This window comes from Camellia sinensis, chromosome 4, assembly GCF_055761805.1.
Source record: "Camellia sinensis isolate YWXY chromosome 4, ASM5576180v1, whole genome shotgun sequence".
Classification (NCBI taxonomy): domain Eukaryota; kingdom Viridiplantae; phylum Streptophyta; class Magnoliopsida; order Ericales; family Theaceae; genus Camellia; species Camellia sinensis.
Window position 1 is genome coordinate 9835680 of NC_138964.1, and position 15547 is coordinate 9851226.

Here is a 15547-nt window from a genome sequence, read left to right on the forward strand (position 1 = left end):
GAAAGAATAGAATCACTCCAATTCGATAGCTCAAGTTTTGGGCCTAATGATATCATATTGGTCTTGTTCAAGTAACATAACTTTGATAATTAACACTGATTATTCTCATTTAAAAGTTAACTCTTTTAATAATTTTTGATATTTTATGAAAAGATATACAAAAACAATAAGGAGAATTTTTTGGATTGATTTTTTAACTAAAATCTTCACATCCCAAAATTGAAGAGGTCAATCATGAGTTACCTTACCTTTCAGGGAGTTGTTACAGTGTGCAACCCTTTAAGAGTTGCACACCATATGCAACTTCATTATTAGCCATTGGATTATACAAATACATCTTGACCATTGAATTCTTTAAATTTGAAAAATTGGATAGCAGAGCAATCGGTTGACCATCTCTCTTTTTCTTCTTCCACGGTGTATTCTCTTTTTCTCTCTACTTTCACTCTCGGGTGTTTTGGAAAGATGGTTAAAAGCTGACTTTTTAACTTTTTTTGACTTTTTTTGAAAAAAACATGTAAAAAATGTGAGAGATGATATAACCCAAAAGAGGCCTCTTTCGTTTCTCTCGATCCCTCTCCCTCTTCCTCTCCCTCTGCTACTCCCTCCTTCGAGTGATCTCTTTCCTGCTCCTCTCTCTCTACTGCGCTTATTCATCTCTCTTCATCTAGTTCGACTGACTGCAGGTTCTAAGTGGTTGTTCAGTTTAAAACTCTAATATAACCTAGTATGCATCTGTTTGGTTTCTCAAAAAACAAAGGAATTTTTTTTTTGAAGAGCAATCAACAAGGTATGCCTCCCTCTAATTATTTCTGAAACCCTAAACCCTCTTCTAAAACTCTATTATTCCCCATTTTTTACTCTATTTGGATATTTCTGAAATCCTTCATCTTCTAAAACTATACTCTCTGATTCTTACCCTATTTTTCATCTCTTTTGTTCTATCTGAATTTCTATTCCAGTCTCTCTTGGCTCACACTGATTCAAAATTTGTACTGAAGCAAGGCTTGGTAAGGATTTTGTTCTATTTTGCTATTTATATATCTCGGTTGACATTCGTAATGAAATAGTCCATTTTTACATTAATTTAATATAGTATTTAGTAACCATATTGTTGCTTCCATGACTTGTTCTTGAGTTGTTGCAAAATATTTCATTAGAAATTTTAAAACTATAGGTCTAATTATGTTATTTGAATCTTGATTGCATTTAAGATGTTTGTAAAAATGCCTAGTTTGTTAGCAATTTAAACAAATGTATTTTGGTACTATATTTTCATTGCATTTAGATGTGGAAAAAATTTTGATTGACTTAACATGTTCTCCGAAGATTTATCCCAAAATACATTTAGTGATATTCACATGAAGCAACTATAACTTGTGGTTGGGACCTCCCAATTTGTAAATTAGGGCAAATAGTTGTTCCAAGTGTTTTTGGTAATGTTTAGTACTTGTTGTTCTAGTTGAATTAAATAGCCATCTCAAGTAAATCATTTGTTTGATTGGTTTTTTTAAAAAAACAATATATATATATATATATATATATATATATAAGCAAACGTAGTTCACATACAATAGAAATACTTCCAAAAATGCTAAACAAATAGTGCTTGAACTTCACTTGTATCCTTGTTTAAGCATAAGCAATCGACAAGATAATGGGGAAGAGACTCCAACCAACAAAAAAGTGTGAAAAGCTAAAAACAATTGAAGTATATGATTTTAATTTTATCTAAAAAGTAGTCAACATGAAGCTTATGTTTCATAAAATGAATTTCCTTTGTTATACAATTTTAATTTTAATTTTCAATTCACATGAAGCTTATGTTTAATAAAATGACTTTCCTCATACTTTTTTCAAAGTGTATTGATGCTAACATAATCCATGAGTTACTGTCTTCCCTCTAAGCGTAGAGGCTTTCCTAGCAACCATGAAAGATTAGTGTGAAACTTTAGGATTGAAGTAGTGGAAAGTGTGAGAAAGGGAAAATTTTGAAATTTTTTTTCGTTGGTTGTTTGGCATGATAAATGATAATGTTGGAAAATGTAAGATTATTAAATTTTGTGTATAACCCATAGCAACATGGCAAATTGCTTTTCAATTTCTTGCAAAATATACAAGGGAGCTTTGCACCTTAACTCTAAACCCTTGGATTACTTAAATTTGATCTGAACCATTCAATTGTTTAAGGGTGGAAAATAGGCAACCGGCCCCTCTCCCCTTTACTCTTTCGTTTCTTTCCCCGTCGGCTCTCCCTCTTCTGCTCTCACTCCCTTGTCTCTCTCGAGAATGTGAAGGTGATTACATGGTGGTAAGAGGATTTTGCTGCGTTCGTTCTTGCCGCAGAATCCCTTGTACTTTGTCGTCGAAGCCCCAGGTCAGAGGTCTCTCTCTCTTGCTCCTAAAATCTAATATATATGTTGGTCCATTTTGTGAGCCTTATTTTGATTCTGTGTTATATACAGAAGCATTTGAAGTCTATGCATTTTCTTGGGTTCTTTTGCTGATATATTATCTTTTACTCTCATTATTGTGTTGTGGTCCATTTTGTAAACTCTTCTTTGCTTGTTGATTTTTTACTTCTTTTAAGTTCTTTGTTTGTGGGTGAAACCAATATAACCTATTTATTATAATTTTTACTAACCCTTCATTTTTTGTTGCTTGGAAAACTCTACTCATTTTGATTTTTATCTAATGTTGTCTCTCATTCTTCGGATTATCTCAGATTATCTCAGAATTTTGAACTAGGGCTAGTGAAATTACAACTTAAGGTTTTTTTTTCCCAAACTTGTTAATGATTTTAAACTATTTTTCTCTCTAGTGTTTAAGATGTTTGAATTTGATTGGATTTAAGCGGTTCCAAACTATTCTAAATGATTTTTTGATTGCAGTTAAGATAATCTGAAGAATGAGAGACTTTTCCAAACTATTCCAAATTGGATTTTAAATTATTGTTTTCAAATTGTTCTTTAAGTTTTGGTTGCATTTAAGATGTTTGTAAAAATGTATTAGTTTGTATTTTGTTTTTGTTTTTTTGTTTTGGATCAACAAAAATAAACTTTAGGGACGAGCATTTGGAGAGGAATTTGAATGTGCTGCCCTTTTTACTTACTAGAAAGAAGATAAGTAAATCTTTTTGATAAATTAGTGTTAAGCAAGAGATCTTTCAAATTGTTTTGGCTACCAAAAATGGTTAAAATCTAGCTCACTAAAATAAATTAAATATATCTTGGGTATCCAATGATCAAATATATCTTACTGAATTTTTTTTTGAATTTTAGCTCATTCAAAACATAGCACATTGGTTGGGGAAAGCATTGTGCTTCACATTAATTTTTTATTTGCTACATTCATTTCTACAGACACTACAAGAAAAATGAGTTTTGGCGACACAATATTTAACGACGTTTTTTAAACGTCGCTTTTTTAAAATCAAAACTGCACCGTTTCATTACCAGAGGCGTTTGAAAACGTCTTCGAATGTCCTGTCTCTCTCTCTCTTAAAAATGGGCGAGCGGTGAATATAAAATATAATACTTATTTTGTAGCCCTAAAATCTCACTCACTCTCTCTCTCTCTCTCTCTCTCTCTAAACCGTCTGAACGTATCGATTCACCTCTCGCTGTAGCCCTAATCGAAGTTCTCTCTCTCGATTCATCTCTAAACCCTTATCATTCTCACAGATTCGTCTTTGAGATTCAAAGCGATTTCGGTTTCGAAGCTCCACCTCCACCACCGTTTGCACCGGCTCGATTTCTCTTATTTCGATTTCATCTGACTCTGTAATTTCGATTTCGAAGCCAGACCGCCACCGCCATCTGCACCAGTGAGGTATATCTCTCTCTCGCTCTTCCTTCCCGTCTCTCTCGATTTGGTTATTGAAATTGAAATTGTAAGCAAGAAACTACAAGTTGATTTGTGGCTTTCTTCTTTTCTTTACTCTCTGCTTCGTTGAACTAGATTTAAGTATTTGCGTCAAGTCTGGATGTGTGTGTGAGAGAGAGAGAGAGGAGGAGGAGGAGGAGGAGGAGGAGGAGGAGTTGATTTGTGTCTAAACACATCGTTTTCTGGTCTGTTATGTTGAAAAAGTTGAAAGATCTCTGAATATATACTTACCCATACATACATTTAACTTTCCTTTTTCAAGATTCTCTTCAGCTTGAGGTACAGATCTCCAATCTCTTCACTTTCGCTACCTTCAAATCTTGCGTGTATGTATATTTGGATTTATTTGTGGATATTACATGTTTGTTTATATGCCAAGCTCAAGTTGAAGTTCTCCATTTCTTGTTCTCTGTTATATTTCTTTTTTTTGCCCCTTTTTTTCCTGGGTTTTAGACATAAATAGGAAACTATAGACAAACATTTCCAAAGATAGGGATCGCCTTTAAAGTATATTTTGTGGGGCTTTTTTACTCCTGTCCAAGCCATGGAAGAGACTACCATGCTTTGTATTTGCTCGGATTTTAGATTCCACTAATGCTTTTGATGTCTAATTTTTTTATTCACCTGGTGAATCTTTAACTTCTCCTGTAGCCCTAGTAGTTGTTGAGAATGGAAATTTTTTTAAATTGAATATTGCATTCTCTTGGTGCTTAATTTTTTTGTGATGAATGAAATCACTAAATAAAAACATACAAATAATAAGATAACATGCGTAAGCCAAAAATCAATAAGATATTGCATACAAAATCTAAAAATTAATACTTTTGATCCCCATCCATCTCTGTCCAGATTCCCCCCCTGATTGAAGGGCTTTCATTTAGCTAATTTTCTGAAGTGTAGTCGTAACCATGAGGAAATTAATACTTTTTCAGTGCCAACATGGTGGAATTCTTGGAAAATAGCTTTTGTTTTTTTTATTTTTTTGATAAGAAAGATTTTAAAATTTTGATGAAATAAATACAGTCCCTAATATTTGGATTCCACATTATGTAGCTGGGTTCTAGTATCTTGGTCTGATGCATGAAAAAAGACAAGATGCATAAACTACATGCTGATTTGGGTCAAATTTGTTTATTTCATTTCATTGATAAGATGGAAATGGTTCTGGAACTTATTGTTATCTAATATTTTCTTGATAACCAATGCAGATACCTTTTGCTACTAGTTCTTTCTGTTTCTCATTATGCTTCAGCCTTTGCGGAGCTGACTTGTTTTTCAATCTGAATTTCAAGAATCATGCAGGGCGTGGGAAAAGCTTACAATGAGTTGAAACAAGGAGAGCCAACAATTGAATGCTTTTTTGATTTGACCAGGTTCCAATCCAAGGTAAATTTTTGGTTTAATCAACTTTGGTTATTTTCAGTTTCTAAGAAATATGGTTAGGCATAGGCATTCTCTTGAATATAGACGGCCGATAAATGAAAAATAAAAACAGGGCAATGAAGTGTAAACCTTAGGTATTGGGGACATCAAAGTCATTCCTCAGATGACTTTGCTAATTTTCAGTTCCTAAGAAATATGGTTAGGCATTCCCCTTGAATAGACATGTCGATAAATGAAAAATACAAACAGGGCAATAAATGTAAACCTTAGGTATTAGGGACATCAAAGGCATTCCAATGGTGTGAATGTTTACTGGTGTGAATGTTTTTGACCTATTGCAACAAAAGACTTTTGGAATTCATGGTACCTTTTCATTTACTGGTGTGAATGTTTTTATCTATTGCAACAAAAGACTCTTGTTTGTTAGTAGCACAGCTGTATTTCACTGGTTAGGAAACTTTGAGAGGGTACTCCAGTTTATTGCAATGTGATAAGGTTGTAATCTGCTGTATTTTGCTGCTCTATAAAAATAATTAGACCTTACTTCGATAGCCATATATATATATATATAGAATTCGTCCTGCAAATCACATGCATGAATATGCTCAGCAAATTTAGAACTTAAAATGGCCATTAAATTTTAATTAGTTTGTGTTCATCAGATGTCTTTTACGCTGATTTTTAGTAATTAATTATAATTTTTGTTGGATATAATATTTATCTTTCTGTGTGTTGATTTTCAGTCACTCAAGCTATTTCAGCCCAGGTACATAATTGTAAATTACCTTGATTTTTTATTATTGTCTTCCTTTTTCAAGGTCCTAGTCTAGGGTTTTCATCTCAGGTACCCTCTCTCTCTTTCTCTCAGGGTTTTACCTTCGGATCTTTGTTTTGCTGTGTTTTGTTTTTGGCTTCTTCATTTAATCTTTATAGATGAAATATTAAATTTTGACTTAAATTGGTTGAATCAGAAGGAAAATGTTCTTCTTATTGAATAAAAATTGATTCTTTTTTATTGTGGTTTCTGTTGTGTTGACAGTACATAAATCTGAAGAAAGGAAAAAGTTTCAGCCATGAGGTATGCCAATTTCTGATTTTGTTATCTGGAGTTTCTTTGGTTCTGTTTATGGTGTCCAATTCACTCCAAAAATTGTAACAAAGTGTATTTGTTTTTCTAAATTGTTTGTATAAATTTTGTAACTTTATTAATCTTAGGGTCTATTTTGCTGCTCATGGTTGAATGCATTTAATATGAAGTTCGGTGATGTGGGTATGACTGAGATTTTTTAAAAAAAAAAAAAAAAAAAAAAAGATCTTTCTTTATGATTGAGCCTGGGATTTAAAATTTTCATTGATCTTTCTTAGAAAGTGGAACTTGTTAGTTTATTGCTGTTGTTATCTTCAGAATTTGAATGTGTGTTGTTAGCTTGTTTAAATTTATTTATTTATTTTTTTTCGTAGATTTTTAGGGTATGCTCCAGTTTATACCCAGATTAACACATTTTATTAGTTTTCTTGTATTCTAGGCACTAGCATTTTTTTTAAAAAAATTTCTGGCTATGTTGTATCAAAGTCAGTGCATTTACATTTTATAGTCATCTAATTCGAACAACTAGTATGCATTCATTTGCTCTTTTTACATTTTAGAAATGCAGGTGTCTCTATTGCTACTTTCCATTTTTATCCTTTCTAACGCGGCTGCTTTTTCCTCTTCTACAGTAAGCTTCAGAGTGATGCCTTGAGGGAAGCCATTACCAAAGTCCTCCTCCGCTACTCATCAGCTCTTGTTCAAGGTGCTGCAAATGTCTTCTGGTACGGATATTTGCATTTGCATGTTAAAAATAGCCATTATCTGGTAAATATTTGATGCTGTAAGTCATTGTTGGGCATATATTCAAACTGTAATCCACTGCTATCATTTTATCAACGCATGTTCGTTTCTCTGTTTGACTAAACTAAATCTCATAGGCAAGAATATAAATTTGGTAGCATCAACCATTTAAGTTGGATTGTTGTAGGATTCCAAAATTATAACCTAAAACTACTCTCTTATTTTCTCCATTTTCTTAGATCAAATGAAGCATTCCTACTGTTTTTAAAGCTATCATTTTCATTATGGAGGGTTATTATCTTGAGTCTCTTGACCATTAAATGAAAAGAAAATAATTGAAGGCAACTTTTCATCTAACGTGGAATGTTTCCCACTGGTTTAATAAGAGCATTATTTCTTAAGGATTATGCTAAGGTCACCTTTTAGTTTATGACGTTTCTCTCTATCTTTGTGAGAATTTGAGCTATTTATCTTTGTCAATTTTGGTCCTGTTACTGTTTTCCCAAGAAATGATTTCAAATGCATTGGCATTGTTGTTCTTGTTCATTTATGGCCTTCGTTTACCAGCTTGAAACTGGCTCAAGATGGCCTTCCCATTTTATAGGATTTTGTTTACTCCATTTTATATGGTTAGTGATTCAAACAAATGAGTGGTGGGAGAGAGGTGGATCTGTGAAACGGGGAACAGGGTGCCTAGCTACTCTGGACTGTCGGAACAAAAGGGCTTTACTCATTAGTACAGTGGAACTCTAGATTTTTAGAGGGTGGGAATGTGGAGGTTCACATTGGTCAGACACCTTTACCCGTGCAATATTTTACCCTTAATTTCATTGTTGGTAAGATACTGGATTGTCTAAGTTCTATCCAGTGCAAAACCGACAGACAGTCCAGCTTAGTTAAACGATGGTGCACCGCCCTTGTCCTTGACTGTTTCCTTCCCTTTATCCCTATTATCATCTGCAGGGACTATCTCTTATAATAAGTTTTTTGCAAAAACAAAAACTTTAAAAAATGGAAAATGAAAAAGAAGACAGAAATTGCTATTCTATAACATTAAACATATATATGCAGGATTGACATCCAAACAAACACAAGGCGTTTCCAATCTCTCTTCCGGGTACAATTCCTTTTTAGGATATGATAGTCTCTCCCCGACTATTTTATATTGTATGAAAGATGTGAAGATGCTGTTCTTCTTCTCTGATCCCCTTCCCTTGATTGATTCAGTATCTTCTGGAGGAAGTTGCTTTGGTGCCTGAGCAATTAAAGAAAATTCCCCTGCAGGTCAGGCATTGCTCATATATTTTTCACATGCTATCTTGTGTAGTGATGCCTTGATGGAAGCCATTACCAAAGTCTCTCTATGTACTCATGTATATATGTATGCTTATAATTGTTTGTATTTTAGTATCTGTGATTATGGCACTGATGGTGTGTTTCTATTGACAAGTTGCAGTTAAATTGGCTCAATGTTCAATTTGAAAAATGTCTCTTGTTTCAAGCATTTGACCTCTGCGAGAAGTTGGTGCTACATTCTAACATTCTCTTCTTCTGTGTTTCTCATGGCATATCTGCCTAGCCTTGCTCTTTCCCCTGGCATCAACCACAGCCACATCCCCCTCTGGCACCATCTCCTTCTCTGCCTACCCCAACCCTCACCACCAAACACTATCACCTCTTTCCACTTCATTGTCTATTCCCAACAGCCGAACACCACCACCAACCACTGTTAACTTTCATAGACTGTATTGAGTAACGTTTATTAAATTTGGTGTTAGGTATGAATTTGAACGCCCATTGGCCCCCATGGACACTTTACTTTGATCATGTAAATTTCTAGTTTTATGTTTACAAACTCTCTCTCTCTCTCTCTACACTTGCCCTCTTGTAGGCACTGTTTTTGCTTATGGACAAACTAACAGTGGAAAAACACATACAATGCGAGGCTCAACTTCTGAACCTGGAGTCATACCTCATGCCGTACGTGATTTGTTCGATAGTATACAAGAGGTAGCTGTTATTGTTCAAGCTTTTCATATTTAATAACTTTTCTTTTCATTTTTCTCATCATGTCATTTCTACATGTCCTTTGTCTTTGTGCATTACTAGGTGTTACACGAGATACTATTGTTTGGTCAATTGGGGAAATCTTTCAAATGAGAATAGATCTCAAATATCTAATAGAGTGAAATAGATAAGAAGTCTTCAGTACAGCCCATGGCATTATGTGGTGCATCAGTTAAAAAATTTAGTTTGTCTCCAGAGAAGTCAATTGTTTCTTGGGCTTTCACTTGGCTAGGCATCTACATGTCTCTTTTTCATCCTAATGTGTCTCTAGTAACTCTTTGGATACCACATTACCACTTATTATTTTAAACCTAAAATGGGTAGCTGTTGGCCTGTTCAGCACGGTGTTGCTTTACCGTACACTGCTTCAGGGATGACGGGTTATTCTTCTTGAACTGGACTTTCTTAGTTAATTTGGTATTGATTGAGGACACCAGTGAACTTGGTACTCTTTGTTTGATCAGCATATTGTAATCATTTGTACTGTAACCACTGTTAACTTTTACCATGTTCTGTTCTGGTTCTGATATCGTGTCTTCTTTCAAAGCACCACTTTTCTCTTAAAGTTGTTGATTTGGTTTCTCTTCTATAATCTTAATGCTTTAGGATATGGATCGAGAGTTTCTTTTAAGAATGTCCTATATGGAGATATATAATGAGGAAATAAATGATTTGCTAGCTCCTGAGCACCGAAAACTGCAGATTCATGAAAGTCTTGAGGTACTTATTACTTCCCTCTAGGACCTACTTAACTGATATTGATATCGTTCTGATAAATAATGACTGACTGTCCATTTATTCTGATTTCCTTCATGCATGAAGCGGGGAATATTTGTTGCTAGGTTAAAAGAAGAAATCGTTGCCTCTCCTGAGCAAATCCTTGAACTTATGGAGTTCGGTAAATGTGGGTTTTTTTGAACATTTCTATCCCTTAAATTTCTTCTTTTTAAAGTAGTCTTCAAGGGCATTTCCACCTGTCCTGACACAAACACCCCCCCCCCACCCCACCCCCCACACACACACACACGCAAAGAGTGCCTATGGCACACTTCTATCCCTTGTTCTTATATAAGGTTGTTTCAGTCTTTTAAATAAGGTCACCTTCAACCTTGAAAGTCACTTGCAATTTGACATTTAATTCTTAAATTCATAAGCAAATTATACAATTTAACACTTTCTTTTTCTATCTTTTGGATTTTGATTTACAGCTCATCGACATATTGGGGAGACGAATATGAATTTGTACAGTAGCAGATCACATACAATTTTTCGTATGGTAAAGTTACTAATCTTTCTGATATCCTAATTTTTATAATTGTGCAATCTTGTACGCTTATTTTCCATTTGCATAGATTATTGAGAGTAAGGAGAGAAGTGAAGATGAAGATAGTGGCAGTTCTTGTGATGCTATTCGTGTATCTGTTTTGGTATGCTTCATCAAAATTTTCTATACTTCCTATAATATTTATTTTTGGATTGCTAATAATTGTTAGATATTTGTTGCTGTGATATACAATATTTTGCTTATTTTCTCCATCCATCTCATTTTTTTTGGGGGGTCTATTTTTAGAACTTGGTGGACCTTGCTGGTTCAGAGCGTGCTGCGAAGATGGTGCTGAAGGTGTTCGTTTGAAAGAAGGTTCTCACATTAATAAAAGCCTAATGACACTTGGAACTGTCATCAAGAAATTGAGTGAAGGTGCTGAGAGTCAAGGGTATGGAGGAGAGCCTTCAAGAACAGGACAAGATAAACACAAGTACGTCTCATAGCTTGTTTTCCAGACATCATAATTGTCTGGTTCATCTATAGCATTACATGATAATAGTGTTTATCCTTTAAAAAACATGTAATTTTTTTTTCTTTTCTCAAGTGGGGTGACATTGTGCTTAGTTTTTGTACCACCACATCGATTACTTTTGTATCATTCATTGATTGCCATTTCAGTTTAGGTTATATTTGTATAACTGAAATGTCTAGTAGTTTTCCTTCTTGTTCCTTCACTAGTATGTCAAATATGACTCTAGTAGATAGTTGAGCAGTAATAGAAAAAATCTAGTGAGATGTTAGTGCTGGTTAGCAAACTGTTAGCTAGCATTTCAATTCAAAACAATAAAGTTCAACTACACTTCCATCTGCTTGTACTTGCTAGTATATGTACAGACATGATAAAGCGTTGATGCTACATCCTCCATACCCTAGAGTAGATAGCATTAGTAATGGTTGATGCCTTTGCAAGTTGTTACACCATTCAGTTTGTTTGCAAGTTGCATAGTCTATTTTGGCCCACCATTTGTCACTTACTGAAACTCGACATTAACTTTGATCAGGTATGGGATTACACTAATGCATCCTGGACAGCCTTTGCTACTGCTAAAGCAAAGTCACAATGCACACAACCTTCTTGTGGATTTTAGGAATGAAGGTTTGCTCACTTGCATGTTAAACTTCTGTTAGAACAAAGAAGCTTTCGTATTGTGCCATCCCTGTGTTCTGTTGTTTTACTGTCAGGATTTATATCAAATCTATGGTTCATTTCCATTGTTATAAGATTTTGTAAGTTGCTTTTAAATGTGTAATTTATTAATTTATCTTGTTCTTTCAGTGCAAAATGTGTTCTAAGACTTATGGAGACTACGTAATTAAATGTTATGAGAATCCAATAGCTCTCTCTCTCTCTCTCTCTCTCCTGATGTTTGTAAATTGGTTGAAGAGGTATTCATGATTTTAAGGCTTGGTATCTAGGCAGCATGCATTTACAAGGGTCCTTAAGGTTTGTTGATGTCTATTGTTTTTATGTTTCTGTTTGGTCAGAGCATTTTCATGTGGAAACTCCCATCTTCTGCACAAATATATTGCACCTACATGGTCTTAGCTATGTTTCTAACCATCTTTTGCCTGGCCATACCGTAACTCTCACTCCTGCATTCTTATTCCTGATTGAAGGCAGTGCGACATGGTAGAGCTCTTGTGTGAGTATCATTCAACAGTAATCTGCAGAAGTCGGACTACATTATGGTAACGACCGATCCTCTTCAAATCCTGGAAATATGTGCCTTTAAAAGCAGATATTCCTTTCTTTCATAGGATATTAGAGTGTTGAAATTGTACAAGAAAACTGCAGGAAAATGTTTACTTTTGCATGATTATGTCCTGAAAATAGCTTGCCTCTATAAACTGCAGTAATTCTAGAAATTATTCAAAACACTAGTCCAGTCATTTTTGCTTAAAAACCCTATTCTCTTTGTAGCATTTTTCTTCGCTCACCATACACATGTGCACACATGTATGCACCCATACATGCGTTTGACTTTTTTGATTGTTTGCAGACACCTGCATAGTGGTGCAAGATTAGCACCAAACACTAGATGTCTAGAACTAGGATATTGTTGAGGACAATACAGTTGAATGTGTAAGGAGAGGCTTCTGTTTGTGCTAGATGACACAAGCAGCAAACGATAGAGGTTTGGAATTCTTTAAGTGAATGCTGAAGCCAGATCTAATGGTTGATAGTTATTTGTTGCAATTATAAATTAAAACCTTATAAGAAATTTATTTTTGAATCACTCAGTTCTCTGTGTCTGAGATTGTTTTACTTTTACATGGATAATTTTAGTTTGGACTGCATGTGAGCTTATTTATGATTTTCTCTCTGTTCCAATGAGTTTATAATAATTCTAGATTATGTTTAAATAAGTCCTCAATTTATTATTTTTTTTATTCTGCTTTCAGTGCAAGCCTTTTCTGGTATTTTTTATGTAGTCCTCTTTGCAATTTAAAATCACTGTTAAATTGTGAATTTCTTCAGAATGCAGTTGGTTCTCATTTATACCCTCAGAATCCAGTCCTCCGCCTTGGAAGTCAGCTCAACTTCAGTGTAGAAGGTTGGTGTATGATAAAATTTTACATTAATTTTTAGTTGGTCACAACTAAAACTCACAAATCCATTTCGGAAATCTAGATCTAAAAGACAACATTGAATTAATGTTTAAAAAGCCATACTAATTGTATATGCAGAAAATTACAAATTATATGAAGAAGTTGGAGAAGGTGTCAGCGCCACTGTTCACCGGGCTCTCAGCATTCCTTTGTGTTGACTGGGATTTGGGAATGTATCCTGCTCAAAATTGTCTTTTGTTGTACATGAACCTATTATGATTAATTGAATACGAATCCCTATTCTGCAGTGTAATGATGTGTAATATGCTTGACTATTCCATTGCATCTGCATGTGCAAGCAAATGACTTAACCTATTTTTTCTTTTTATTTTTTGATTGTGTTTGTTGTTTGATTTTGGTTCAGACACAATCATGTAATGTTTATTTAGTCAATATATTGAAGTAGCTGTAAAATTTTATTCATATTATTGTTATTTTTCAGTTTTATTACAGGTATGTTTTTTAGTTAAATATAACAGATTCAGAACAATTTTTTTTTAAAAAAAAGAGCTATAACGGCGTTTTTTCAAAACGCCACTACAGTGCCAATGGACATTTTTTTAAAATAAAAAAATCTATCACGGCGTTTTAAAAACGTCGCTAAATATTGGATGACGTCATTTTATCATTATTTATCGCATTTAGCGGCGTTTTTAAAAACGCCGCCTATACTAATTTTACGACGTTTTTAAAGCGTCATAAACTTATAGCGACGGCCGCGTCCTCGACGTTTGGTGATAAGCGTCACTAAAGGAATTAGCGGCGTTTTTCATACATATAGCGGCGTTTTTAAAACGCCGCTAAAAGTCATTTTTCCAGCAGTGAGATCAATGTTTGTGTGAAATATAATAACCTTAAAATCTTTTTCATTCCGCTTTTGTTACCAATCATTAGATATATGCAAGTAATGCATGCATAGATTAGGTTCTTTTTGAGTTTTCTTTTTAACTGTATTGGTTTTAAATTAGTTTCGTTAAAATAGTATTTGTTCAATAATTTCATTGTTAAGGCTTTGGATTGTTTGATTTGCTTGAATTTATGATTTTACTGTAATTATTGTTGTGTTGAATATATTTTTGTGATTGAGTGCTTTGTGTTGTGTGTTCTTTTGTGCGAACATAACTACATACTCATTAGGTACACAATCATATTGAGTGTTTTTTTTTTTCCTTGGTTAACAAAGCTTACCTATTGACACAAACTATGATCACCCATTAGGCATACAACCCGAATAGAACATGCATATTTTGTTCACTTCATGAAATCAGGCATAAGTGGGAAATTCTTTTAGTAGTTTAGTTTGTTTAAAGACTTTAGAGGTGCAATAATATTTGCTATAATCTGGGTTTTGTACGGTTTACAAATGCAATCTTACATGGGGGAGACTTTGGATATTTCATTTTCAATTATCAAATGTAGACATTTTTCCTCTTACTCTTAGGTTTTAATTTTTTATTGAAGATTTTGATTTATTTTTTCAGGTATGATTTTGTGATTTTGAAAATGCTCACATGTAACGCCCTCAAAATAATACATAAAACCCATCACTTTAGACAAGCATTGATATAAAAGAAACCAACCATTTCCATTCATCAGAGTAATTCTTACAACTGTATTACATGTTAACAACAAAAGGAAATGCCCTATGGGCTTACAGTTTTCCAAGTTAACACTTGGTTACAAAAAAGAAGAGTGCTAACTCGATACATATTAAGCTCTTGGCTTGAATTTACAAGTAATACATCAAAATAAACAAAAAAGAGTCTTCAACTCTCATCCTCACCCAAGCTATGTCCTTGGAGGTGGCATACTGCCTGTACTTGAAAATAATGTCCCATAAAGGGTGAGCCAACGCCCAGTAGAGATATGCTAAACACAGTATGAGCAATAACTAAGACATTAGCAATTGATAAATGTTCAATTTCCATAAACTAGTTCATAACCCGTTTCCATTTCTTATCAGTTTCACAATTTACATCAACAGCTCAGAACCTGGCCAACCACTTATATGAGACAATGACTCATATTAGACATTTCCCATTTTACAATAGATAAACATACTAGTTGTATCAACATCTCAACAGATAAGCATACAAGTTGTATCCACATTTCAACAGATATGCATATTAGCTATATCAACACTTCCAATGATAAGCATATGAGCTGTATCAACACTTCCAAAGATAAGCATATGAGCTATATCAACATATTATCTGACAAGCATATGAGCTGTATCAGTGGAGTCCATCCCCTATCTCCTCCCAAACAACATCCGGTTTAGAGGTCCATCCCCTATCTTCCCCTAAACCGTGGAGTACATCCCCTATCTCCTCCCACACACACAACGTATATATACAAAGGTCATATACGCAATCAATCAATACATAACGTTAATGTATTCTATCAACCGTCATACTCTATGACATATCCAATTGATTAGTTTT

At 34.1% G+C, this 15547-nt stretch overlaps 1 protein-coding gene and 1 long non-coding RNA gene across 5 annotated transcripts; both read left to right on the plus strand.

Moving 5' to 3' along the window:
- The first annotated feature begins 4911 nt into the window (after positions 1-4911).
- Positions 4912-8811, plus strand: LOC114307090 (uncharacterized). Its single transcript, XR_014366010.1, has 4 exons — positions 4912-6346; positions 6988-7080; positions 8171-8216; positions 8327-8811. It is a non-coding gene; the product is annotated as an uncharacterized LOC114307090 (long non-coding RNA).
- Positions 8812-8951: 140 nt separating this feature from the next.
- On the plus strand, positions 8952-13526 carry LOC114305305 (kinesin-like protein KIN-7O). 4 transcript variants are annotated; one of them, XM_082924222.1, is made up of 11 exons: positions 8952-9109; positions 9773-9886; positions 9989-10070; positions 10375-10442; positions 10519-10593; positions 10737-10923; positions 11495-11589; positions 11770-11937; positions 12111-12182; positions 12973-13048; positions 13182-13526. In XM_082924222.1, the coding sequence occupies exons 1-6, from the start codon at positions 9038-9040 to the stop codon at positions 10797-10799; spliced, it is 474 nt and encodes a 157-aa protein (XP_082780348.1). In that variant the 5' UTR covers positions 8952-9037; the 3' UTR covers positions 10800-10923; positions 11495-11589; positions 11770-11937; positions 12111-12182; positions 12973-13048; positions 13182-13526. The 4 variants fall into 4 exon arrangements, with proteins under 4 accessions (XP_082780348.1, XP_082780347.1, XP_082780349.1 ...); XM_082924221.1 differs by lacking the exon at positions 11770-11937; XM_082924223.1 differs by lacking the exons at positions 11495-11589; positions 11770-11937.
- Positions 13527-15547: the final 2021 nt, after the last annotated feature.